Consider the following 27,829-nt stretch of genomic DNA (forward strand, 5'->3'; position numbering starts at 1 on the left):
AGGACACATACTTTGTTGCACTGTTGTTGCTGTTGTTGTTGTTGATGATGTTGATGCATCTTTATCTGAAAAGACAAGACAACTTTTACATATTGTATATTATATATTTATATGTGTGTGTGTGTGTGTGTGTGTGTGTGTGTGTGTGTGTGTGTGTGTACATATATATATATGCAGACATGACCGAAAATATTGGTACCCTTCCACCTTTTAAAAGAAAACCTCAATTTTCTCTGTATTAAGTTGAAACTGACGAAAGTATATGGTATCCATCATTCTTTATTTCACATTGAATATAACTAAGACTTTGCTTTTGATTTACAACTTAACGTATTATTTAAAATGATAAAGCTGAATTGCACTGAAGGTGCTATACAAATAATGTTTGATTGATTGAGTTTCCCTCATCTCATGGTTAACAAACTCAGTTTTCACTTAACTAACTTTCTGGAATACACCTCAGGTTTTGGACTCAGTGCGAGTAAACATTCTGTCCATCACGGCTCATTTGTAAACAGCCTCTCAGAGCCAATCAAGGACTATTTATTCAATTATTTATTTATTTCACCTTCCCCCAGGTTGGTCCCAGTTACATTGGTTAAGTCTTTACTGGTTGTATTTTAGATCTTTTTGATGAGAATTTATCATTGTTATTTTGTGAAAAAAAAATGTTATCTGTCCCATGATGAATCAACCACTCGATTACTGTTTGGGAGTAGTTGATGACTACTAAAATGCAGCAGTCGTGAATGCCCTAGTAAGGACTGATGCTGATTGGCATCATTTTTTGAATGACTTTATAATCACATGAGATCCAATTGATTTGTAGATGTCAAACATGTCTGCATTGACATTTAGTGCATTGCTGTAAATAACTCATACACTGTACATGTCATCATAATGAGCTTATGTGCTGTTGATCAGAATTGTGCACAACTTGGCATACAAATCATCTTGGCAGCATTATGTAGGAGGAGATACAAATCAAAGTGGGCTTGAAAGGCCCTAACAACAAAGTTTCTCAGTTACGATTGACATGATTTTACATGGACATAATTTTAGAACAAAAGTTTAGAACAGTTTTGATTATTTTACACATGAGATTTCTGTACTTCTGTTTTTCGCTCTTACAATCCTTATGAGTGAGAAGCTTTTAGAGTTTAGAGTACCCAACTCCTCATAATTTGCATCTAAATTATATGTTTGTTAAACTTTGATTGTTGCTTATGTAGTCAAATTTGCTCTATATTCCAACAAATCATTGTATAATGTGCGTCCAGTCTCAGTCTGTGGATTCATCTGTCTGTTAACTTTGTGCATGTTCCACTCTTGCCTCTCAAACCAGAATCATAATACAAATAAAGTTTGCCTTTGCTTTTATGGGAAATAAAGGCCCCTAACAATAATGATAAGGTGACAGAGGCAGGAAGTGCAACGTGTACTAAACATTTCTTCATTTGCAGTAAACACTTGCAAAACTTTCATGACAATGTTTCACTCTGCAAAAGGGAAGTCAGATCTTTCTCTGCACATCCGTAGCATCAGTCATGTGGTTTTCACAGTGCACTGTAGCTGACCTTTTTTTTTTACTATTAGCAGTTACCACTGTACCACTGTATTGTCCAAACACAGACAAGTGATGCAAGTGTGAAAAGACACTTGACAGAACCATCTTTTGGGAGTCTGTTTCCTAGCAGTGAATCATATAAGCTGCAGTGACGGAACGGAACTCTCACTTAAATTAGCAAGGCTTATCGAAATAAGCCAGACTTTTCCTTTAGCCAGCTTGATGGAACACCCCTCAGGTTTTGGACTCATTGTGATTAAACATGATGTGATTTTACATGAACACAATTTTCTGCCAAAGTTTAGAACAGTTTTGATTATTTTACACAAGTGATTTCTGTACTTCTGTTTATCGCTCATACAGTCCTTATGAGCTAGAAGCTTTTAGAGTTCTTAGAGAATCAAACTCTTCATAATTTACATCTAAATTATATGTTTGTTAACTTTGATTGTTGCTTGTACAGTCAAATTTGCTCTATATTCAAACAAATCATTGTATAATATGTGTCAAGCCTCAGTCTTTGGATTTATCTGTCTGTTAACTTTGTGCATGTCTCACCCTTCCACCTCTCAGATGAGAATCATAATACAAGTAATGTTTGCCCTTGCTTTTACGGAAATATAGGCCCCTAACAATAAAGATAAGTTGACAGAGGAAGGAAGTACAACATGTACTACATATTTCTTCATTTGTTGTTAACACCTGCAAAAATTCTCATGAGAAAGTTTCACTCTGCAAAAGGAAAGTCAGATCTTTCTCTCCACATCCGTAGCATCAGTGGTTTTTACGGTGAAGCTGTAGCTGACTTTTTGACCTATCAAGGATGAGATGTAAGCATTTACAAAACTGAAAGATGACAAGAAGTGGTGATTTGTGAAAGATTCAAGTAAGCTCTACAAGGGAGGGACTGGAAATTCAACAGGAAGAAGAGCAAGCTGAGGTCAAAACAGCATCTACCTTTGCTTGACTGAAGATCATAGACTTAATCTGGAAACTCAAGGATAACTTTTAGTTGAAGTGTAAGATGGAATAATTTAACTGTATCATTCATCTTCTCTGAATCCTGAATCTGAACGCTGAATCCTGCTTGGTGAGTTTTATTAAATATAAATTAAAAAACACATTTATCTGTAGTCAAGTATAAAATCCCTCGATATTGGTGGTTGAAATTGTATATGTAATTATCTTTGTCTCTGCACTTTGGTGAGGTTGAATTTGGTAAGATTACTTTTGCCAGTCTTGTTTGACCAATCCTTGCTGTTCATCCCTTGTGAAGTTTATTTGAAATTATTATTATAAAATGTAAATGGTAAATAAATGAGTATGTTCCTATAGTTTTAAGTATACTCAGGCTAAAATTAAATGTTGTAAGTTAAGACTTATTTTTAGAGAAGGAGAGACTTCATGATGCATTTTTTAATGGCAGGAAAAAAGTATTAAACTATTTTGGAAAATATCAAAACAACAGAAAATCCTCGAGCTTCAGTCGTCTGTCTAACAAAGTTGCAGATGATTTGAGTTGCATTTACCATGGGGGTCTTGAACAGTTGCACTGGTGAGAAGGTATGAGATGAAATAATCATAATAAAATTAAATCCATATCTGTATAATTTATATTTTTATATTACTAAAGGATCAGATGAGTATTGTACATGTGATGTGAAAAGGGTTGCATGTAGTGATGAACCTACAGTAAATTATTATCAGACTCTGCAGCTGCAATGAGCCTTTTAGAGTGTTTCAAGTCTAATTTTAACTAATTGTTTTGGTTTTTACACATTTAGAGACTTACTGGGGCATTTTGCTGGCATTGTTTTCGTCCACTTGTCCCCTTAGAGGGAAGAGTCACTGCAAATCAATACAAAGTTGTTCTGAGTGATCACTTTTATCCTGTGATGAAACATTTCTATCCTGATGGGAGTGGTCTCTTCCAGGATGACAATGTACAGGGCACCAGGGGTCACTGAATGGTTTGATGAGTATGAAAATGATGTGAATCATATACTATGGCCTTCTCAGTTCTTCACTAGATCTCAACCCAATTGAACACCTATGTGAGATTTTGGACTGACGTGTACACAGTGCTCTCCACTACCATCATCAAAACAGGGAAGGGAATATCTTTTTGAAGAATGGTATTCCTCAGCCTTGGCATTGATTCTACCGTCTCTGGAACTCTTCTGGGGGGACAAACACCATTCTTCAAAAAGATATTCCCTCATTTGGTGTTTTGATGCAGACTACATTAATAAATTACAGTTATTGACTTTTTACTCACAAAGCTTTTATTACACTTACACTAACGTAACATGTGTTGTTGTCATCACCTCAAGTGCTTCACGTGGTTCACTGTCTCTCCTCTGCTTTACTCAGTGGAGCACACAAACACAGATCACTCACAAAGAAACTCAGCGCGACCATAAATGACAGCAAAATGTAACAGATGCTCACTCTGAGCTGTAATGAAACAAGTGCACATAAATTAGGTAAATAACATAAATAAACACAGTCTCTACTGCGTTTTACTGTCATTTATGGTCGCCCTGAGTTTCTCTCCTCTCTTCTGTTTCACCGTAGGCGGGGCTGAGCACTCCGTGTTTGTGTGCTCCACTGAGTAAAGCAGAAGAGAGACAGTGAACCAGGTCGAGTTGATGACAAGTAACTACACTCATTACATTACTGTAAGTGCAATAAAAGCTTTGTGAGTGAAAAGCCAATAAACGTAATTTAATCCATGCAATGTTTTGCCTGGAGGACAATAATTAAGTGTGGAAGTCAAGATGGAACATGGATGTATTATGAGAGCTCCTATGTAATACAGCCATGGTTGAGAAGTATACTATGATCATATCTTCACTCAGAACAATGACTGTTTTCTATTTTTTAGTTTTAAAGGTTTATCAGACTTCTAAATATTGCAGTACTGTACGAACAATTTAAAATATCCAAATGAAACCAAATCAAAGAAATAAATATGTTGAAATACAGTACACATTATTATATGTATCTCCCTAAAGTTATGTATGTATTTACTGTGTCATAATGAAAAGAAAATCAATGGTAAAATGACAATTATTTAGCCTTTTCTCTTTAATTTTTTTCAGAGCAAATCACCATTTTCATTTCTAAACAGGTGCCCTGCACCTCCTCATGAAAGCTAATGACAGTGCTGTATTTAGTGTTGGCGGGTCTATGCTGCTCTCTGCTGGACAACACTGAAACACCTTAAACCTCTTCACTTCGTTTTCTGTGTTGTGGTTAGATTCTAATGTGGCATGGAAATTCATGTCCAAATGAAAAATAATTCATTTTAATTAAACTCAAAAAGCTCAATAATTGTCCTTTTAATATGTTTTATTCAATTATGACAGTTATTACAGACAATGATTAACACTGTAAATACGTACCTAAAAAGGAAATACACATAATGCTTATTGTATTTTACACTGTTGCACTGCATGTAAACCAGATATTTTCTAATGCAGTTGTTCATCTTTTGTACTGATGATTTAACCAAGAGAGTTTCATGCCAATCCAAGAGGTTGAAGTGCTAAAACTGTGAGTCACGTAACATTGTCAATGGGAAAAATTAATGGGATTTTTACTCCAGGAACCAGGGGCGCCCAAATTAGCTCTTGCCATTTTGTCCAATTCTATTAGCTGGATAATTCACACTGCTTTTAAAGAAAGTAAACAGATCCTAATTTAGCAGGTGAAGTTGTTACTCATGAAAATGTCTGTAAATGATAGTCAAACCACAAGCATGCATCAGACTCTTCAAACAAATTGTGAATTTACAGGATATAAATGTTCAGGATGTGTGTCATATTCATTCACAGTGTTTACACATTTAGAAGCTCAATAGATACAAAAGGAAGCATTAAGGTGGGTTCAGCATTAGCAGTTAGAAACAAAAGGCCCAGTTCTGACACAAACACCATAACTGTTTCTTATTTGCACAACAGAAAATGCTCCAAAAGGTGTTGAGTTCTGAAAACTATTCATACAATCATCAAAATCACAGACTGAACCTGCTGAGTTTATTGATCTTCTCTGGTGTCACAAAGAGCTCAAAGAGAAATAACTTACTATCAGCATCATTAGTCAGGACTGGGACATTGCCTGCTTCTTACTTCACTGTAGATGGTGGATTTACAGTAAATGTCACACCATGGTAGACACAGTGAACTCTGATTTCTTTGGAACTGCCATCAGACCAGTCAGACTGTGTACTTTGATACAAGGAAACATTCACTATCATCTTTCATCAGTGAAGTGATGAGGAAACAGCAGCCTGTGCACACACAGGCCTGATCAAGCAGAGTTTAGCATCAAGGCATCCTACTGTAACAGGGACCGATGAAGTAGAAGAATCAGAGTTGATTAATGATTGATGGAGTTCTAACTGAAGCAGGTTGTCTCACTGAGTGAATAATAACATCTTTTTAGACATCGTCACAACACAAGAGCTGCTGCACTGACAGACGTAAGATAAGACAGAATACAGAGAGTAAGCTTAACTCTGTTTTTGAAAATGTTCACATCTGACATGATCATTTATTTTATGTCTGAGAAACTATTTTTTAAATGTTGGCAGATATTTCTTTTTATCTTCATAATGGACAGACAGTAATTTAAACTTGGCTGTCTGTATGAGCAAGGAAAGAATAGCTTAAGAGTGCTAAACACGTTTTTGGAAATGTTGCAGCTCAGATTCAGTTATTTCCAAGGTGCCATGATAACAAGGAGATGGTTTATATGTTTCAGTAAGTTGAGAAACTCTTCCCTCCTTTCTGTCTTTGTGTGTGAATGAAAACCATGTGTACATATTAAACTGGAAGTGATTTACTCAATAGTTATGGTTACTTTACTGTAATTCAGGGCAATTTTGAGTCACCATTTTCTCCTACTTTAAACTTTTACTCTAATAGATTTCTTAGGTAAATATTTTACTCTCTACTGCACTAAATGTATCTGACAGCTGGAGTAATTACTGACTTTGTATGTTAAGATTTCTACCTACAAATTTGATTATATGATCATTTTTTAAAATATGCATTTATATAGATGAAAACAGTGTACAAAGTAGTTCAAATTATCTCCATATGACCAGCTACACGTTTATGTATCAGCCATAATATAATATACAATATAACTTTTAAGTGTGAACATCTGGGGGTGTGGAATTAGAAAGAAGTGAGGTTACCAGACCTCTGTAGGTTTTCATCTCTGCTGGAGGCTAGCAACTCAAGGCTACATTAGTCTCTACTAGCATAATACACCCAAATCTGTACAGTCGAGTGAATCGAGTTGTGTTGCATTGTGAGTAATATAGAAACCAGGTTTTGACAGGAAAGAACGTGTGGAATAAAAAATATGATATCTCTGGTTCTGCTGCATCGATTTCAATCCTGTTTTTTAAACTATCCATTATGAATGTTACAGGAAAGCAATGCTGAATCAGTGGAGTCCTTAAGTTATGTATTCATGACGCCAGATATATTATAGATTCTATGTCTGAAGGAGTCACAGTGATGAGATTGGATAGTTAGAAAGTAGTTATCCTTTGTCGGGCCAACTATGAGCAAGGGCACATAAAATTGTTAAAAAAAAATATATAGATCATCAAGAAATTGTGTAATTGAAGATCATTACAAGAAAGGTAGTAAGAAGGTGCATCCTTCAACAATGTCTTGTTCAGAGACATTTCATTTGTAAAGCAAAAATACTTGCTGTGAGGTGCAGCCACAGTTGCTTCCTTTCCTGTGGGTCAGCAAATAGAAGAATCCGAGCAGACTCCCGGAAATGGGAGCACAGGGGGCAATAATTATGCTCTACTTCAATACATTGTGTAAAGCACTTTAAATTGCCTTTGTGTATAAAAATGTGCTGTAAAAATGAACAATATGAGTGTTTATCACCGACAACTGTAGCAGCAAATCATAATGTTGACAGCCCCCCCCCAGTGTCCAACATTATCAGCTGACCATTCATGAACTCCTGTAAAGGTAGGATATGTGAAAATTTAAAAGTTTATCCTTAAATGTGCTGTAATACCAGCAGAGGGCAGCACTTCATAAAAACATGATACTGCCCACCAACCGTTCAACAATAAAAATAAGATATACTCATTTGATATGAAATACAGACACCAAAAGCCTCACACTTGGAACGTGGCTGTACATGTATTCAGCTAGAATTCATGTGATAATGTGTGGATTATCATGCGATTTACATTTAACATGCACATGTACAAAAGTCATACTGGTAAAGTGACATGAGATGAGAACTGAATACATGTCCTTCCTATTTAAAATTTCTCTTATTTTTAGCAGTGGGCCATAATGGCGAAACTTAAAGAGGAGCTCTTTAAAATTCTGGCAAAATTAAAAGAAGAAGAGTTTAAGGATTTCAAGTGGTTCCTGGAGCAGGATGACATCCTGGACGGCTCTAAAGGCATCCCAGTGGGTCAACTAGAGAAAGCAGAAAAGACACGCACAGTGGATCTAATCGTACAGAAATATCAGGATCCTGGAGCTCTACACGTAACCATGAGGGTTTTGGAAAAGATCAGCAGGAATGACCTGGTGCAGCATTTACAAAACTCCTACTCAGGACTAAAAGGTAAGTTAGGGGAAGTAATCTGAAAAGCACAATGCAGTCACATGCATTCCATAAATGATTACATGAGTTATGAGTTACAGTATTCTATTAATAGTAATGTGTTAACATAAATATGTAGAAATAATGTTAGAGATTGATTTGTCATTCTTTATTGTACACCACCTTTATCAAAAAGAAAAAGTGGCAGGATAAAGATAAATCATTTCTTTAATGATTCACAAGCGAAAATAAATTTGGTTAACTGGCTCACAACATGAACACACAACAACTCTGTTCCCCTTTTTTACCTGCCACATCCTTGTTGCTAACTGCAACCAGTCATCTGTTAGTCTCACTCCATCTTACCCTTACTGGGAAGCAAGACCCCAAGATACTTGACATTCCTCACTGGGGAAATTCCAGACCCAGAAGAGATCATTTAACTTTTTACAGCCTCTTGGACTCTCAGCTTCCTCACACTTGGCTATAAATAAAATACAACTTTATTGTCCCAGAAGGAAATTTGCCTTGGACAAAGCTCCTGCTGTACAGTACAAAATAATTCAACAATACTACACATCATACATCTCATAAGTACTGTGATAAAAAAAAGTACTCAGGATAAAAATTAAAAATCAATAAATACTCTGAATTCTGAAATCCTCAAAATAAGTACATCACATTAAAAAAAAACATACATCAGCTTGTTTGTGTGTCTGTGTTACTGGCAGAACTGTGCCACCAGACATTTAGAAATCAACCCAGTACTTGTAAAAGGTCATGGTTCAATGAGACCAGCAGACCTACAGTACCAGTCAAAAGTTTGGACACACTTTCTCATTCAAGTGAATGGAAAGGTGGTCTGGGATCTGTACACTAAGGCCTTTGACTCTGTCCAGTATCCAACTAGCAATGCAACGAACCCCAGTGAGCCAGCATGGCGGCAACCCCATGTTGCTTTTTTGGGTCATGTTTGACTGGGCCAGATAGGTGCTGGTATGGCCTCCAGGTCCCTCTCAGGGCTTGCTCTAGAAGAGGGTCCTGGTTTTCCTTTTCCGCACAAAGTTAGTTTGTCAGTTATCAGGAATGATCTGGTAAGGGAGTTGCCAAACAACAGCTCAGGAGCAGAAGGTCAGTCACAGGAGGAGACAGACATGACATAACCACCAGACAGCAGATATGTGAAGAGAAACAGCCTGTGGCTTTATATTTTTCATAATTTTAGATTCAGTCCAAACAGTAAGTATTTGGACAATTAGACATTTTTTTAGTTCTTCAGGTTCTGTGCTTCAGCACATTCAATTTAAAATAAAATAATTGATACTACATAAAGTCTCAGTTTTAATTTGTGTAGGTTTACGTCAACATAGAAAGAACTGTGTGGGAGATATAGCCCTTTTAACACATAGTGCCTAAATTACAGGGGTTCAAAAGCAATGGAACAGATACACATGAAATCAGACTAAAGATTCATATAATGACACAGACAAAACAACACTAACTGATGCCCACATTAAATCTGGTAATGTCACCTCCACTGACCAACAGGCATTGGTCTGAGACATACAGTACTTCCTGGAGGCTGCTTTCACACTGTGCAGGTAATTTGGGGGGTCGTCATTGGATTATTGTTGATAGTGGGTGCAACTGTGAAAAACATGAATGAACTCTTGTCAGGTGGGCAGTGACATAATTCTGATGGGTGGTCCTACAAAGTAACTGTTATTGGTTACTGCAATCAGGGTTGTGAATTACAGAAACGTTGATTTTCACTGAATGAAAAATGTGGTACAAATTAAATGTATCGTTTTATTATTTTTATTTCCCCAGGTGGATCCTTTCTCTGCCATGTGTACACTTAACATGTACTCAACAAAAGACTGTACATAGGGAAAGTAGAGCAGCTGAATGAAAGGAGAGATCATTACACAGAACGATTTATCCTTGTATTTGAAGTCCGACTAAAACATAAACTAACACACAGTATCCTCTAGAAGTCTAAATAAGTTGATTTCCACCACTGACTTACTTGCATTATACTATTTGTTGAATTCAGACACATTCACACTGTGAGGAAAGGTTCTGACTCAGTCACACAAAGCAAAACAGAATAAAAAGTCAGGACTAACAAACATCTTCCATCAATAATACTGACAAAATAAGAAAGGCATGCTTTGAGAATAAGGTCATTGTAGAGGAGAAATATGATCACTGATTTGTTGCTTGTACACACAGATTTACAGTAACCAGTACTGTGCATGTTAACACATTCCGTGATTACCCATGTGACCTGGTTTCTCTGAGTAACCTGGTTAAGGAAGTGCATGTTAACATGTTGTTCAAATCTACATTTTTCTTCTCTTTCAGCAGATGATGGTCTGCAGCAGGTTTCAGAAATATATAAGATCCGTCTGAGGAGGAGATGTCAACATGTGACTGAAGGAACTGATGAATCAGGAAGTAGAACCCTCCTCAACAGGATCTTCACTGAGCTCTACATCACAGAGGGAAAGAGTAAAGAGGTTACTACTCAACATGAAGTTAGGCAGCTTGAGACAGCTTCCAAGATGAAGACCCCCCATGACACTCCAATCAAGTGCCACGACATCTTTAAAGCCTTACCTCACCAACAGAAATACATCAGAGTCATTCTGACAAGTGGTGTTGCTGGCGTTGGAAAAACCTTCTCAGTGCAGAAGTTCACTCTGGACTGGGCAGAGGGCTCAAAAAACCAAGATGTCAGTCTTGTGATTCTGCTTCCGTTCAGGGAGCTGAACTTGATCAAAGATAACCAATACAGTCTTCTCATGCTGGTCCATTATTTCCATCCAACATTACAGAAAGTCACAGCAGAGAAGCTCGACTCTAAGGACTGTAAAGTTTTGTTTATCTTTGACGGCCTGGATGAAAGCAGACTTAAACTGGATTTTGAGAACAATGAAGTTGTGTCTGATGTCACACAAAAGTCATCAGTCAACGTGCTGTTGACAAACCTCATTGAAGGGAATCTGCTTCCCTTGGCACTCATCTGGATAACTTCCCGACCTGCAGCAGCCAATCAGATCCCTCCTACATGTGTTGACAGGGTAACAGAGGTACGAGGCTTCACTGACACCCAGAAGGAGCAGTATTTCAGGAAGAGATTCAGTGATGAAGAACTGTCCAGCAGAATCATCTCACACATCAAGATATCTAGGATTCTCCACATCATGTGTCACATCCCAGTCTTCTGCTGGATCATTGCTACAGTTGTGGAGCACATGTTGACTACAGACCAGGGAGGAGAACTGCCTGAAACCCTTACTGACCTGTATTCACACTTCCTGCTGGTTCTGACAAAGATGAAGAAGCACAAGTATGATGAGAGACATGAGTCGAGTCCACAAGTTCAGCCAAAGAGGAAGAAGTATGATGAAGGACATGAGATGAGTCCACAGGAGCTGATGGAGGCTGACAGGGAAGTTCTTCTGAAGCTGGGCAGGGTGGCATTTGAACATCTGGAGAAAGGAAATATCATTTTCTACAAAGAAGACCTGGAGCAGTGTGGTCTTGATGTCACAGACGCCTTGGTGTTGTCAGGATTTTGTACAGAGATCTTAAAAAGAGAGAGTGTGATCTCCCAGAAAACAGTCTACTGCTTTGTTCATCTGAGTGTTCAGGAGTTTCTGGCTGCAGTCTACATGTACCACTGTTACACCAACAGCAACACTGAGGTACTGAAGGGCTTCCTGGGAAAACACTACAGAAAGTCCTCCCTGGATGTCTTCCTAATGGGAGCCATGCAGAAATCTCTCGAAAGTGAAAATGGCCACCTAGACCTGTTTGTTCGCTTCCTTCATGGCCTCTCTCTCAAGTCCAAACAGAGTGTCTTAGGAGGCCTGCTGGGTCAGACAGAGAACAGTCCAGAAATCATCCAAAGAGCCATCAACAACCTGAAGTGGATGGACACCTACAGAATCTCTCCTGACAGAAGCATCAACATCTTCCACTGTCTGATGGAGATGAATGACCGCTCAGTACATCAGGACATCCAAGAGTTCCTTAAATCAGAGAACAGATCAGAGAAGAAACTTTCTGAGACCCACTGCTCAGCTCTGGGCTATATGCTGCAGATGTCAGAGGAGTGTCTGGATGAGTTGGACCTGAGGAAGTATAATGCATCACCTGAAGGACGACTGAGACTGATCCCAGCTGTGAGGAACTGCAGAAAGGCTCAGTAAGTCCAGATGTGATTAGCATTATAAATCAGTATAGATTTGTAGTTAAGTTCTTCAAATATACATAATATAACATTCTTATTGTTGTTAAAATAGTGCTCTATTTGTTTATAGCCTAAATAATGTGTTATTACAGATGTGCTTGAGCTGTTTCAAATGTGATTACAAGTAATGTTGATTTTTCAGTTTGTTGTGTTTATAGCTGTTAAGTTAATGAACACATTTATTCTATTTATTTCTGGTAATTATTGGATTTTAAAGTTTTTTCTTCTATTCATTTTTCTTTGGGTGATAGAGGCATCATTCAAACCTGGTGAAACAAATGAAGGACTTTAGAGGTTGTGATTGAGGTTTAATTACAGCAGTATTTTATCACAACGCGTATCAGAATTTTACAGTTATCAGTGAATGTAGTAAAGTTATTATTACGAGTAGGTTCTGCAAATAGTATATAATCATACAGACACTGTTTTTATCACTATGATTAAGAGTTAAAAATAAGATCTGTATGATTTTCCAAAGGCCATTTCTGAGGTCAGGGAGAATTGCTTTCATCATCATTTTTTTCTTAATGGTTTCTGAGCCATTTCATAATGAGCATGGGGATCAGCAAATCAGCAGACTGATTCAGTAGTGTCAGTTATACAACAATATCTAAAGTTATCTAACATAAACCAACATTAGCCTCCATAAACTACTGGTGGTGTGTTGAACTGAGAATCTGTGCTTTCTATTTCTCATTAACTTTATTTAAAAGAGGGAAGTTGTGTTACATAGTCTTGTTTTTAAGTCTTTCTTATAATCTTTTTTTATCACAGAAAGAAACTCAGGTGTTCTCTCTTTTGTTGGTGTAGAGATGAGTAGTAGCAGGAAATGCACAGAGGTCTGATGAATATATAAGAGCAGAATAGCAGAATTCAGACTGTTTTAAAGATCTTACACACATTAAAGGTCAATTTTATAAATTTAATACCCTGATAACATCTTTTTGATAACATCATGTTGAAAATAATTCAACTTTATTGGTTTGTTAATTGTGTTTGGGTGTTGAATCATTTTTTTTCAGATCCATCTAAATATTTAATTACATTAATATTTAATTATGTACAGGTCTAATATTGTCAAGCCATTTGTTTCATTTGTGTTTGTCAACAGTCATCATATTTTCCTGCTTTTGTATGTGAACCTGACAGCAGCAGATCAAAATAATGTTAATCAAAATAAGGAATTCAAGCTGTTTCATCAATGAATGCATGAATTAAGTATAAAGTTGTAATATATGTGTCATGACAGACTTTCTGACTGTGGACTCTCAGAGACTCAATATGAAGTTGTGGGCTCAGCTCTGAAATCCAACCCCTCCCATCTGAGAGAGCTGGATCTGAGCCAGAACTACCTGCAGGCTTCAAGAATGAAGCTTCTGTGTGCTGGACTGGAGAATTTAAACTGTAGACTGGTGACTCTGAGGTCAGTTCACTGACTGTAGCTTTGGTAGTTTTTTCTATATATTCAATCCTTCAAATCCTTCACTGAAGTTTCCAACATTTGGTTCATAAATTTTCATGATTTGCCTGAGCATAAATCAGTAGAATTTTTTTATGAATTCAAAATCCACAGTCTTGTTCTGTGTAAAAATTACTTCCAAAGCTTAAACTAATATGAGACTTCAGTTTTCTGAGTTACACATATTAAGTAAGTATCTTTGTGTTTCTTCAGTGTTTTCTTCGTAAAGAGGGAATTTTGTACTTAATAGTCTGTAACTTTGAGTTAGACAACTGAAATGGGAGTCTTCTAGACTGTCAAAGCTTCAGCTGAACTTATGAACTCATTTCCTACAGAATAGCTATGTTGGGAAGAGACAAGTATGGACAGGAGGAATGATTACTGCCACCAATAACATGTTTTAATTACACATACCTATAAAACTACCAAATACAGGAAGAAGGAGGTCATGTAATAAGTAATGAACAGATTTTTAGTTCAAGATGTCTGATTTCATGATGGAAAAAGGACAGAGACAGATACACGCTAAAAGTCTGCACACTCATGGTACACTAAGGTGCTTTGGATAAAAATGTCCACTGAACTGCATGAACAATTTGAGATCTAGTGTACAGTAGGAAAAACAGACACTCCTTATAGGGTCTTTTATCACAACCAAACACTGAACAAGACCTTTTTAGGCGACTAAAATGTTACAATTAACTTCATGAACTGAAAACACACTGTGAAATAGCAGCAGCTACATCTTGGGTTACATCATGATTATGTTACTTAATCAACATTGTTGCCCTGGTAGCAACTTGTCAATCACAATGTAGCCACACCCTAAAGCATACACTACTTTATCATCTATTTTACTTTAAACAGGACTGTAATTTAAAAAATGAACATCATGCTGCATTGAAGAAGACTTGAAACTAGCAATTGAGACCATAAACTCATTAGGAAAGTGTTTACTGAGGTAATAAATCAAGAGAGAAGTAGGTCATTTTCTCATAGACTTCTAAACAATCAGACTTCTTTTTGCCACCAGTGACCTCGCCATTGGCCATTAGAAAGAATGCAGGTTTAAGGCACTTCTGCATTGGCTTCACTATTCAGTAAGTTGGTTGCACTACTCAAGTCCGCATGGGCTCCATGAGGGAGCATCAATGCATAAAATTAAGAAATACAGAAAATCAAGTCCCAGTGTAGAATTGCAAATAATGTCGAATGAAACAGTTAAAATACTTTGTAAAAAATAAAATAAAATAAGACAGGGAATAATGGTGATGGCAAGTGGAAGCATTTCCACTTTGCTACACTGCAGTTACCAACTTAAATGAAATTATTATAATGAAAAAAATCACTCTGAAATAAAAAGTATTCTCACAAAGTTTAAGTTACTTGATTAAAAGACCAAATCATTCTGAACTAGCTAAAAAGAGTGTAGCCTATCTAGCAACAAGCCATAAATGTAGCTAGCTAATGTTAAGTTACAGTATCCTGAGTTAGGCTTGTTAAAGTTAGCTAGCTAGCTAACAGTAGCATGAAAAGAAACATTAAGGTCCAGTAACTTACTCCTGAATTTTCTTGTCTCTTTTTTGATAATTTTATATTCCATCTTCAATTATTTTTTTCATTAGTTCATCCGTGGACATGCTTGACAAAGCAGGAAAACTAATCAACATTTTCACTGTCTCGCGCCATTTCATGTCTTGGAACACAATGGGTGATGAACTGGTTTGAACTGGTTTAACCTTGTTAAAAGTACAATTATGTACCCTTTTCTGTCAGCAATGATTTCATACCTTTAAAATAAAAAAGGTCCACAGTAACCACCTTAAGGACCATTTCCGTACCTTACAGTGTACTTTTTTGACAAATGTACTTTTAGGTACAGAAATGATACCCCTATTTCCCTGTGTGTTCACAGATTGAGGTCCTGCAGGTTGTCAGAGATCACATGTGCTTCTCTGGTCTCAGCTCTGAAGTCCAACCCCTCCCATCTGAGAGAGCTGGACTTAACTGAAAACAAGCTCCAGGATTCAGGAATGAAGCTGCTGTGTAATTTTCTGGAGAGTCCACACTGTAGACTGAAGACTCTGGGGTCAGTTCACTGGCTGTCTGTTATTATTGTTGATCTTAATGTTTAACAACTGAACCTAATTTATGTGAATATATAACTTACATCCATGAAGTTCATTTTCTTTTTTCCATATTTTTTTGACTGTACAAAGTTTAATCTGCAGTAAAGATGACTGATTCTTAAAGAAACTGTAGAAAATGTCCACTGTTAGTTGTTAAAGTAAATTAATGTTTATCATTTTTTGTAAAGAGTCACATCTGTATAGAGAAGATCCTCTCAACTAAAATCTGTTTTAAATTGATCAAGTTTACTAGCTGAAGGAGAAATATTTCTTTATTATATTATTTAATCTTTTTTACACAGTAATGTCTGATAATTGATATTGATCCTTCACAATACACACACTCTCTCTCTCTCACACACACACACACACACACACTGATCTCATTGCAAGTGTTTAAAGTATTTTTCATGAATCAGTGTTGACATGAATATGTGTCTGAATGTTGTGGTGACATTTGGATGATGTCTGAAGAAGGCTGACATTATGATGATCCACAATAACACAATGATAAAGTTACTCTGCTCATTTTAGAGAAAAGCTCATTGATGAGGAGATAATAACGTTGAACTACACCTTTAAAACCTGAACACATATGACTGGATTATACATGGATTTTTATCTACACAACAACAAACAAGAAACCTGGTTTCTATAATCAGGGTCAGGGATTAGAGAAACTTGGATTCCATAGGTAGATTTCTGGAGAACTCTGATTTCTCTGTCATGTGTCAGCTTTTTCATATGAGCATGTGCAGGATAAAAGACTGCAGACAGAGAAAGTAACAGCAGAGCAGCTGGAGGAAAGCACAGATCATTACACAAAGCCATGTGTCCTCGTATTCAAAATAAGTTAATCTAAAGTCCAATTTAAACTGAAACTAACACAAAGCAGCCTGTAGAAGTCTAAATAAGTTGGTTTCCAGCACTGAACATTTAAATATTTGTTAAATTTAGACACTTTCACAATGTGAGGAGCTCTGCTCTATCTGTCCTGCTCCAACACAAACACTCACACCAAAAGCACAAAACAAAAAGTCAGAAAGCAGTGTCTTCTCTCACTAATACAGTTCAAATCAGTGACACACACACACAGAGGGACACAGAGAGATCAATGCAGGTATTTAAAAATTTTTATGAATTAGTGTCTTTTATGAATATGTGTCTGAATGTTGTGGTGACATTTGGATGATTTCTGTATGAATTCTGACATGATGATCAAAAATAACAAAATGACAAAGTCACTGCACTCATTTTATAAAAGAGCTCATTAAGCTCATCATTTTATCCTGCATCCTGTTGGGTTCAGGTGTTTGGAGTTTCCATATTCTCAACTTTTGGGCTGGATAAAAAAAATAGATTTTCCGATTAATTGCAATTCTTATTTGAATGACCAACAATCGATTCTTGAAATCCAGAGATCAATCTTTGCATTTGCACCTTTACTCAGTAAAAAGTGTACATGTGCACTGTGCACTTGTTGCAAATGGTTCAGTTAGAGCAGCATGATGTGTAAAATGTTGACTTTGTGGAAATCGAGTTATTACTACGTGCACAAAAACCTTATTTTGAGTTTAAAAGTAACGTAGATGCTAGCTGCTATTTTAGCTGCCTTGAGTCACGACAGTCCCATAAACCGTGACGTAAATAGTATCAGTCTGTGGACCCACCGACTGTCCTGACTCATAGGGGAACTAGAGATCAGATCTGCGGGAGAAACAGACTGAAAAAAGGACTCCGCACGCAGATCTGAGCTCTCGGTTTGTGTTTGTTTATGAGAAATTATCTCTGACTATGAGATGTAAAACTGTGGAAGTCGACTGAACAGTGTGCAGATTTTATTGTATTCAGTCTGTCTCTACCTGCGGGGAGCTAACACCAGCCAGCAGCTGTCTGCGGGTATCAGACTGATGTCTTCTCAACACAAATACAAGCAGTGCAGATTAACTAATGACAGCAGACTTTTAGTTTCTGCTGTCTGTGCCCAAAGTGATAAAGTTGAAACAGCAGGTATTGACACATGTGCTGCTTTATGGGATAGCATTTATGTTTTTTAAATGCGCATCACCCTTACAAGTGATGCAGGTCTTTTAGGTCTTTTTTACTCTTGCTCAACTGTTTTGCACATGTAAGTCTAAAAATGATAAATGTGTCATGTTTTAGTCTTTTTGCATTTTTACTTGTGTTTGGCAGCACAACATGAGTTTGTGTAGATGGAGTCACCGGTGGAGATGCAGAGTTTGAGAAGTGAAGTAACTATGTGTTTATTGAAGTAGCAGCATGTCGTCATTAATATTAATGAGAGCTCTTTTTCACTGCTTGTATTTGACTGTTTTTAACCTGTATCCTTTTGGGTTCAGGTGTTTGGAGTTTCCATTTTCTAAACTTCTACATTCTGAACCTTTTTCAGCTCAAGCTCTGAACTGCCTATGAAACATTGAACAATTTCAAGCACGAAATTTGTCTTCTAAAATGACATTATTTATTCTTTATTCAGATTGAGGAGCTGCAGTTTGTCAGAGATTAGCTGTGCTTCTCTGGCCTCAGCTCTGAAGTCCAACCCCTCCCATCTGAGAGAGCTGGATCTGAGCCACAACAACCTTCAAGATTCAGACATGAAGCTGCTGTCTGATCTTAAGGAGAATCCACAATGTAGACTGGAGACTCTGAGGTCAGTAGAGAGTTGGAGTCAGTCCATGCTGGTTTCAGCAGTATTGTATTAAACACAGTTAGTATCAAAGCAAAGCTCCAGTATTTCCTAGTGAACCTCCAACCTTCTCATTGGCTGCTTCCCTCAGTGAAGCTGTGAGAGGAGAATGGTGACAGGCTACAGGATTGGAAAGAAAGACAGAGAGAGAGTGAAAAGTCAGCCAGTCAGATCAGCCAGAAGCTTGTTGTGATCATGTGTTTGAGTTGATGTGAAGACTACTGTTATTGTTGTGTGGAAATAAAGCTAGATTACAGCTGACAGCCTTACAATATGTATAGAGACAGTCATCAAACCTTTGTATCATCAAATCTGATCTGTTTGTTCTCTTATTTCAACACTAAAGCATTGATCAGTTCATCTTTGTCAGAGCTCTAAGATCAGTCTGACTGCAGCCTGCAAATCACTAGCTCTGACTTCACAGAACCATCATTACGTTTAGTAACCATGTGGCCTTTATACAGACCAGAACTTCTGCTGAAATCCAGGAATCACAGCAGGTGTTCAGCTGAGAGCTCTGACTGATTGTCATGTGATGATTTAACAGCAGGAAGGATCCTCAAATCCCACAGAGACTCTGTAGCTTTTTTTTTTAAACTTTTCTAACAGTTCACATGTATCAACAGTAAATCCATCAGTAAACTGATGAGTGAATGTTTCTGTTTCTGCAGCAATGACATGTTAATGACTCTCAGCAGTTTATTTCCTCCGTGTGCTTCAGTGAAATCTGCAGAGTAAACAAACGTTTCTGTAGGTCTGTGAGCTTGGAGCTCAGTGTGTTCACTCCAACATGTTAACATGAGAGCTGAAGGAAGCTGGCTACACTGACAGCTGTTCCACTTCTGGTCTGAACAGGACTGATGTCCCTGCTGCTCTTTATACTGAATTTACTGCATCACTGACTGACAGCTGATGGAGCAAGTATCACTAAACACTGATTTATGACCTCTGTTGTTTCTTCTTCTCTCATCAGCTGGTGATGATCTCCGTAAGAATAGTGAGTGAACATCCAGGAGTGTGTGTTGAGAGAGGATCAGCTGTATCCTGATGATCCATCGGGACCAAAGTCTGGATCTGGATTTTGTCATCTCTCTGATCTCTGATCATTTTTGGCCAATTAGGAGTGATTTCCTGCTCTGAGATGCTTAATAAATACGGGCCCAGATGTGAAAGATGTGACAGATTGGATGTCCACAAATTCATCCGGTTAGATTAATTTATCATTGGTCCAGAAAACCTGCATGCACAGGTCAAATCATATCTGTTGATAACAACATCAAGTCTGTGGTGAAAAAACCTCATATGTAGGTAAAGTTGAGCCACTAAAACCCCTCCTGGCACATTCCTCTGTAATATTAGAGATGGGATAGCCTTATTGTGCATTTTGTACTCTCACATTAATTTCATCTCATTATCTGTGGATATGAGTCTTATGGAAATGTATATTTTGTAAGGTTTAATCATGGCCTGTTGTTTACCTTTTATGGATTAAGAATTGTATTGTATTCGAAAATGAGATGCTGTGTGTGTGAACCAGTTTGATCTTCTGTTGATCAGCACCTGACTATTTAAAGACACACCTGATAGTAATCAAGCACAGAGCGAATCTGATGAAGCAACGTGCGAAACGCATAGTTCGTTCCTTTTGTTTTTTAATGTAATTCCTTAATAAATAGTGTCTATCCCAGTATCCTGGTGTGTGCTGGAATACTTTTTTGATTTCCTGTGGTGAAAAACTTTGTATTTGTATCTCTGTATTCATTATTCCAGTCTAAATTTTGATGATCATATCAGTAGCTCATCCAGTCCTTTTGACTAAAACCAGGAAAAGAGAGATGTGTAAATATTAAAGATACAGGTATCTAGCTTTTATATGTCTTTTTACCTATAAATCATTGTCACACTGCACTAGGTCCCAAGACTATTTAGTCCTCAAAAATCATCATATTAGTATTTAGATTGTGAAAGTGGCTTTTTAAGTACTATGCTCCACACAAGTGAAAATTAGACAAGCTAATCTGTTTTAATCCATTTAAATCTCTTCTAACTGACATAGAGTAGTGTGAATGCAGATGTTTTTGAATAGATGTCCCTTATAATGATGTCTTTGGCCTGTGTGCTGTATAATCTGTTGATACTGTCATTTTTGTGTGCTTTTATTGTTTTTGTATGTACTTTTATTGTTTATATTGTTCTTATATATGTTTTGTTGCTGATGTATACCATAACTTTTATGTGCTTTTATATGCACTGTGCTGTGGGGGTCTTTGTAAAAGAGAGCTTGCTCTCAATGGCCCTCGTTGTTTAAATAAAGGTTGATGATGATGATGATGATGTAAAAATATGACGTCAAAATGAATAGTTTATGTCTAATAACAACATTTAACAAGTCATTTGCATTAGGATGTAAGTAAATACTGCCAATGAGGTGGCTTTAACGATAACTATATTATTTAAACTTGTAAGTGAGATAATTGGATTCAGTTGTATGATCCAACTCTATCCAATCCCATCCTTTTCATCTTTTTTTCTACATTAATGCAGCATCTTGCATGTATTGTACAACACTACACACAGCGATAATGATGCAAATGGACTGTGGGCACAACATCATTAAAAACATGAAATTCATTTTCTCCACTGTCCAACTCATCTCCAGCTAAACCTCCTGTTGACTTATGTGTCCTTACAGCTCTTTGAAATATATCTCTGCCATCAGCAGTTTAAAACTAATGAATCATTAAATAAATAAAGCCACGATTTGCATGAATGCAGCTTGTTTTTCTATAACTTCATACTGAGTGGCAGGAAATGAATTAGTGATGATTATCAGCGCAGATAAATATGGGTCCTGGTCTTTGCTGTCAGGGCTCTGGATCAACCTGTTTGAGGAGCTCAGTCCGATAAGTCATTATCTTCCTTTAAATCACTTCATCAAACTCATTTTTATCCACTGATCTACCACTTATTTTTGTTTTATAAGCTGTACATCTTAAATTTGAATCTTATGTGTGTTTTACTGTTTTATTTTCTTCTTGTATGTTTGTGTTAGTTGTGTCTAAAGCATTCTGTAATGTTGGTTTTGAGAAGTTTTATACACTTCTGAGGGGAGGGTGGTGGGATGATGGTGGTGGTAAACAAAGACCAAATTCTAATAAAAATCAGTAGAAATAAATGAACTTGCAGCATTTGTATCCTGTGTCAAGCTTCAGCTTCATGCATAACATCTATTTTTATTGTAGTTATTGTTATTGTTATCTTTGTGTATAAATGAACCATATTTGATTGAACCTGTGTTCTTTGTTTTGGATATCTGTGGATCTGTTAGATTTTTTTGCATAACCACTGGACCACCAGGACATACCATCTGAGTTTTTGGTTACACTTTATTTTAAAGGTCTATTATTCTTATAATTTTCTTATCAATTTCTTCGAAGTTTCCAGGAAAGAATTATCTGTGTAATTTGGTTTTATTAATAGATTTCCATTTCCATCTGAGCTAATACTTATTCATCAGTCATTTATTATGGAAACTTGATCCTCATATATGTTGAATTGTATGTTTTTCCGTAGATGAAACATGTTTGGCTGACCTGCTGTGAAATGACTAAAAGACTAGCTTATGCTAGCTTAGCAATTGAAATTCATTAATTTGAAGTGTACTGACTGAACAATGTCTTTATTTGATCTATAAATTAGTGCTAAAGTACTTTGTTCTTTCCAGGAAATTTACTAACTTCAGATTGTCTGTTTTCTTTATTCCTTAACTTTGTTGCTGAAATCAAGTGCAATATATAAACAAGGAAGCAGCACCATCAAGTGACGATACAAGAAAACACACTTGCTCACACTTGCAAGGAGGTGTACTCTGCACAATACATCTTGAATAACTGTTAGTGTGCTGAAATGTCAGCTTGTAGAATTAAGTCTGTGCTGCAAAACTGTCAAAGTCCTCTTTGTAAATTTTTATTCTTATTCACTGCCTTCAGCTCAAACATGTAACCAGCATTTCTGCACTTCTATGTCTTACTGGTGTATCGGCAGGGTCAAGTAAGACCTGTTATTACTTGTGTTTGTGTTTGTAGGTTGTGCTAAATTGATTTGGCCAATTCTGACAGTGCAAGTCCAAATCTTCAATGTTCTAGTCAGAGATGAAAATAAGTTGATAATATTAAGTTATAAAATAAGTTAATATTGTTTATAAGTCATTTGCAAGCAAAAATGCCAAACATAACTTGTTTACAGCTTCTCAAATGTGAAAATGTGCTCCTTTTCTTTTTTATATCATTGTAAATTCAACATATTTGGGTTTTGGACTGTTGTAATGATTACACCAATGTATGTATGTATCTATCCATGTTTTGCAGGCACACATAATGCACTGTGGCATGGGCGGATCCAGGGGTGGGGCCAGAGGGGCACTGGTCCCAGCTGAAATCTGATTAGCCCCTGAAGTGCTCCTTTACTGTCATTTGTCACTTGACTCTTTGCAGATGAGTAAACGTCACAATCTGTGGCACCTCAAACACTTCTTGTAACTAAGTGCGGAAGGGAAGGTAATAACGGGAAAGATTCCCATGTTTACGACTTGGATGCAGCTTGGATGTTAATGAGAATCTTACTTTAATGCATCATGTGACTGCATGGAGAGCTGAAGTGAACAGTGGTGCCCAGCGTCTCATCCATCACAGAAACTTCATGGTAAGTTATGATTCCCCACATTAGTTTGCGTTAATGTGTAAAAGCATTTACTTACTGCAGTCACTGAACTTAGGTATGTCGAACATTAGGTAGCAGCAAACTACTACATCACTAGTTAAACTACTCTATCCTTGGAATGCACTGTAGCTTGCTGATGTTAGCTCATTCTCACATACAGTTGCTAGATAAATTAGGTGTTTTTTTGTTTACTTACACCCACAAGCTCACCATCTGAAAGACACTTATTATTTGTGAAATAATGTTTCAGTCATGCCACAGTCACTGCTTTGTAAATGAAACTAATGCTGCGTCCCAGACACCTCAGAAATAGGGAAATATCTGATCTCCCACATGAAAAAGTATGATGGAAGTGAGCCCTGGCTTGAATTCAGCACACCACTAATGTTAATCCATGCAGTGTTTAGTAATTTGCATATATCGTTTGGCAAAGATAGAAAGTATGAAAAGAAAGGGACAGGTGGATATTCAATGGTTTTTGGCCAAAAAGACGCCTAGCTAGCCAGTCAGTCAAAATGAGTCAGAGGAGTGTCAGAGCAAAGAGAGCAACAGAGAGTCAAGAAAGCAGAATCCAGCCAAGGTCAAGACCAGGGTAGCTCAAACCCCTCTTCACCAGGTCAGAAAGCATTTAGGCACAGCCAGATAATGACAACAGGTAAAAATAACTGCATTCTATATAACATGACACTGAAGTACACAAATGGACATACTGATGTAAGATTATTTAAGCAAATACCGAAATATATTATGGTGATGAGGTTTAATGGCTTTGTTTTGCTGAGCAGTGCATTCTCATGTCTACCAGAGCTCACACTGAATGTTTAAAGCATTGAGTCTTTTCCTTCAATTTTTTACTAATAGTTGTGATGGCATGGTTGTCAGATGACATGGTTTAGCTGAATACAAGCATTTTTTGTGACGTGTATTTGTGTTTTAGCTGCAAACTTCGAGGACTCAGATTCAGATGAAGACAGCCAGAGTGAGGTTGGAGCAGAGCCATCATCTCCAGAACCATCAGAGTCACCAAGCAGTTATTCTACTCCTCTAGGACCTGCTGGTAAGCTTTCATACTGCTATTGTAGTGAGCAAAATATAAATTGGAAAGGCTACTCCTGGATCAACATTTAGGTAATAACTGTTTGTGTATGTCATGATGACAGTCAGGTTATGGTAAAGGAGGTGCATTCACATTTAAGTAAGAGTTGAATAAGTCTTATTTCATTTACGCCTTTCCAGACATTTCCCAGTGCAGAGCCGAGGGTCCTGCGCAGCCATCAAAGAATTATTCTGCTCCGATAGGACCTGATGGTATGCATATGTTTTCATCCTGTAAATGTTGTTAATGGAACTTTAGTAAACTACATATTGATTAATAATTATTTACTGTCTGTATACGTCATGACAGTGGGGTTATGAAAGGTGAGGGGAATTCACAATCAAGTAGGCACCAAACTTTTATTTCATCTGCTTCTCTCTAGACATTTCCCAGTTTAGAGCAGAGCATCCTGTGCAGCCTCACCTCAAGGTCTTCCCCAAGACACAGCATGGGAACAGGAAGAGGGCATTTAATGATTCATGGTACAAAGACAACACATGGTTATAGTATTCCATTAGTTAAGATTCTGTTTTTTGCTATGCTTGTCAGAATTTTTCCCTTCCAAATGCCCCATCCTATGTATTTAGGTCAGAAACAGGCTTTTCCAACTGGAAGAAAGCTTTGTGCAAGGAAGGTGGCTTTAAAGACCACTCTAAATCACAGCACTACAGCAATGCCATGTTTGCATGGAAGCAGCACCAAATGGTTATTCAAACAAATTCATGTATGATAGATTCCATCAATAAAGAGAGGAAAAAGACAATTAAAGAATCGGGCATACATCAAAACCATTGCATGGGTACTGCTATTAACTGCCACCCAGAACATCTCCCAAAGAGGTCACAGAGAGTCTGAGGACTCAAATACCAGAGGCAACTTCTTAGCCATTTTAGAGGAAAGCACGATCCCCTGATAGAGAAGCGCATGAAAGCTCATGGAAATGCCAGGTACACTAGCAAAACCATCCAAAATTAAATACTGGAATGCTTAGTAGAAATGGTGCAGCCTGAAATAATAGGAAGGGAAGTCAAACAAAGTGAGGTTTTCAGTATAATTGCTGATGAAATCAAAGACCTTCAGAAGAAAGAGCAAATATCACTCAACAGTCGATACTATTACAATGGGGTCAAATGAGAGCTTTCTTGACTTTCAGAGGGCTGACAGGCTAGATGCAGCAGGGCTAACCAACTTGATCATAAAATGCCTTGAAAGGCATGGGCTAGAATATCGGACCAACTTGGTTGTTCAGGGCTATGACTGTGCTGCTGTTATGAGTGGCAAGCACTCGGGTGTGTGTACAAGAATCTGAGAAGTTGTATGAAGTGATAGAAGTATGTATTTTATGTGCATTGCAACGCTCGTTGTTTGAACCTTGTGATAGTGGATAACGTCAAGTCAGTCTCCGAGGCTGATTGCTTTTTTTGCACTTCTTCAGAAACTTCATTCTTCTATGTCTGGATCATATGTGCACACAAAATAGCTTGAAATTCAGAGGGAAATGTATGGTGGCAAGCCTCGTGAACTCCCCAGAAGTGACACTAGGTGGGCTTGCAGGTACATAGCCTGTTGCAACCTGTTAGGCTCCCTGCAGTATACTGTGTACTGCAAGAGATTGGGCTTGAAAGTAATGGTGATCAGGCAGTAGATGCTTATGGCTTAATAGGGTCAATTGACATTACTTTTTTTGGACTTCTGGTTACTTTCAATAAAATTCTGGGTCAGTCCAAGTTTTTGTCTGACATGCTACAACCCCCGTCACTAGACTTAGCAGCAGCTGTCAGTCTTGTGGAATCATTACTTGACACATTGCAGCAATACAGGATTTAGGCCTCATTTGAGGTTGTGTGGAAAAGTGGTGGAGGAAATAGCTGTAAAATGTGAAGTCAGTTTGGAAAGAAGAGGCAGCCGAAGATGACTAGGAGGCTATGTGATTACATGATCACTACATGAGTGTAGAGTTGACAAAGATGACAGGGAAAGCTTTCAAAGACATGTATTCTATCCACTGCTGAACTGCAAAGGCTTCTCTAAACCAAACTGTAAAATCATGAAGGGAATCCAAGTGCATGGCTGTGCTATCAGTGTATGAATGTGTGTGTGATTAGTTCCCTCTGATGGGCAGGTTGGGACCTTGCATGGTAGCCCCTGTATCCATTCAGTGTATGAATGTGTGTGTGAACGGGTGAATGTGGCTCATAGTGTAAAAATGGTTTGAGTGGTCGGAAGACTAGAAAGGCGCTATACAAGTACAGTCCATTTACAATTACAGGAAGAGGCTCTTTTTCCCATGGCTAAGATTATTGAGTCAAATGGTGATGACTTGACACATGAGCTGTATCAGATCAAGAGAGTTTTGGGAAATAAAAAAGCAGAATGCAGAGTTTCACTACTCCTCTTGAGTTTGTAGTATTTCTAGAAACAAGCAGGCATTTCCTGAGATTTTCAAGCTAGGCAAGATTGCCACTGTAATACCTGTAAGCAGTGCTTCATGTGAGCAAAGCTTTTCAGTCTTAAGCCTTATTAAAAACCACTTATGAACAACAACGGGAGATGACCGTTTGAGTCACTTTTGGGTCTTGAGCATTGAGTCCAGACGGGCAAAGTCATTGGATATGAATGAATTTGTGAGGTGTTTCAGCTTCAGTAACAAAAAATACAGAATTGTTCGATTTTGAGATGAGCAAAATGTACATTGTGTCTGGATTTTGCTTCAGGTAGAGGATGTGTATATTAGATGTGCAACGATTAGTCGATGAATCGAATAATTTTCAACTATAAAATTAATTGCCAACTATTTTGATGATTGATTAATCTATTTGAGTAAACAAGACATTTAAGGACATCACCTAGGGCTTTGGGGAAAAAAATCACAATTTTCTGACATTTTATAAACCAAACAACTAATTAATTAATTGAGAAAATAATCAACAGATTAATCGACAATGAAAATAATTTGCAGCCCTTGTGTATGTGTATGTATAAGCAGTACCAATAGAGTTACAGACACTGACACAAATTCTTGTCTGTGCTCATTGTAGGTTTTTCTGCTCTAAACTGTCTGTTTATACTGTTCTACTTTACATCACCTATTTGTTTTATTTTATGTATTACATATTTTTTTTAAAAGTGTCTAATGTATTTTGTTTTCTGTCCAACCTAGTTCAAAACGATATTATATAAAATCAAGTATTTTTATTTTCTAAGCTTTTTGAAGTACACAATGTGCTTTAAAAAGGCACAATTTGCTAAATATATTCAGTGATGGTGTGTCTTTGCTCAAAGCTATAG

At 37.3% G+C, this 27,829-nt stretch overlaps 1 protein-coding gene across 3 annotated transcripts; it reads left to right on the plus strand.

The window, feature by feature from the left end:
- Nucleotides 1-2,407: 2,407 nt before the first annotated feature.
- LOC121890401 (NACHT, LRR and PYD domains-containing protein 12-like) lies at nucleotides 2,408-21,812 on the plus strand. Of its 3 annotated transcripts, none has more exons than XM_042402611.1 (7): nucleotides 2,408-2,657; nucleotides 7,900-8,191; nucleotides 10,538-12,386; nucleotides 13,681-13,854; nucleotides 15,806-15,979; nucleotides 18,517-18,690; nucleotides 19,700-21,812. In XM_042402611.1, the coding sequence occupies exons 2-7, from the start codon at nucleotides 7,912-7,914 to the stop codon at nucleotides 19,704-19,706; spliced, it is 2,658 nt and encodes an 885-aa protein (XP_042258545.1). In that variant the 5' UTR covers nucleotides 2,408-2,657; nucleotides 7,900-7,911; the 3' UTR covers nucleotides 19,707-21,812. The 3 variants fall into 3 exon arrangements, with proteins under 3 accessions (XP_042258545.1, XP_042258547.1, XP_042258546.1); XM_042402613.1 differs by having other exon boundaries at nucleotides 10,541-12,386; XM_042402612.1 differs by having other exon boundaries at nucleotides 7,903-8,191.
- Nucleotides 21,813-27,829: the final 6,017 nt, after the last annotated feature.

Source organism: Thunnus maccoyii, chromosome 23 (genome assembly GCF_910596095.1).
Source record: "Thunnus maccoyii chromosome 23, fThuMac1.1, whole genome shotgun sequence".
NCBI lineage: Eukaryota > Metazoa > Chordata > Actinopteri > Scombriformes > Scombridae > Thunnus > Thunnus maccoyii.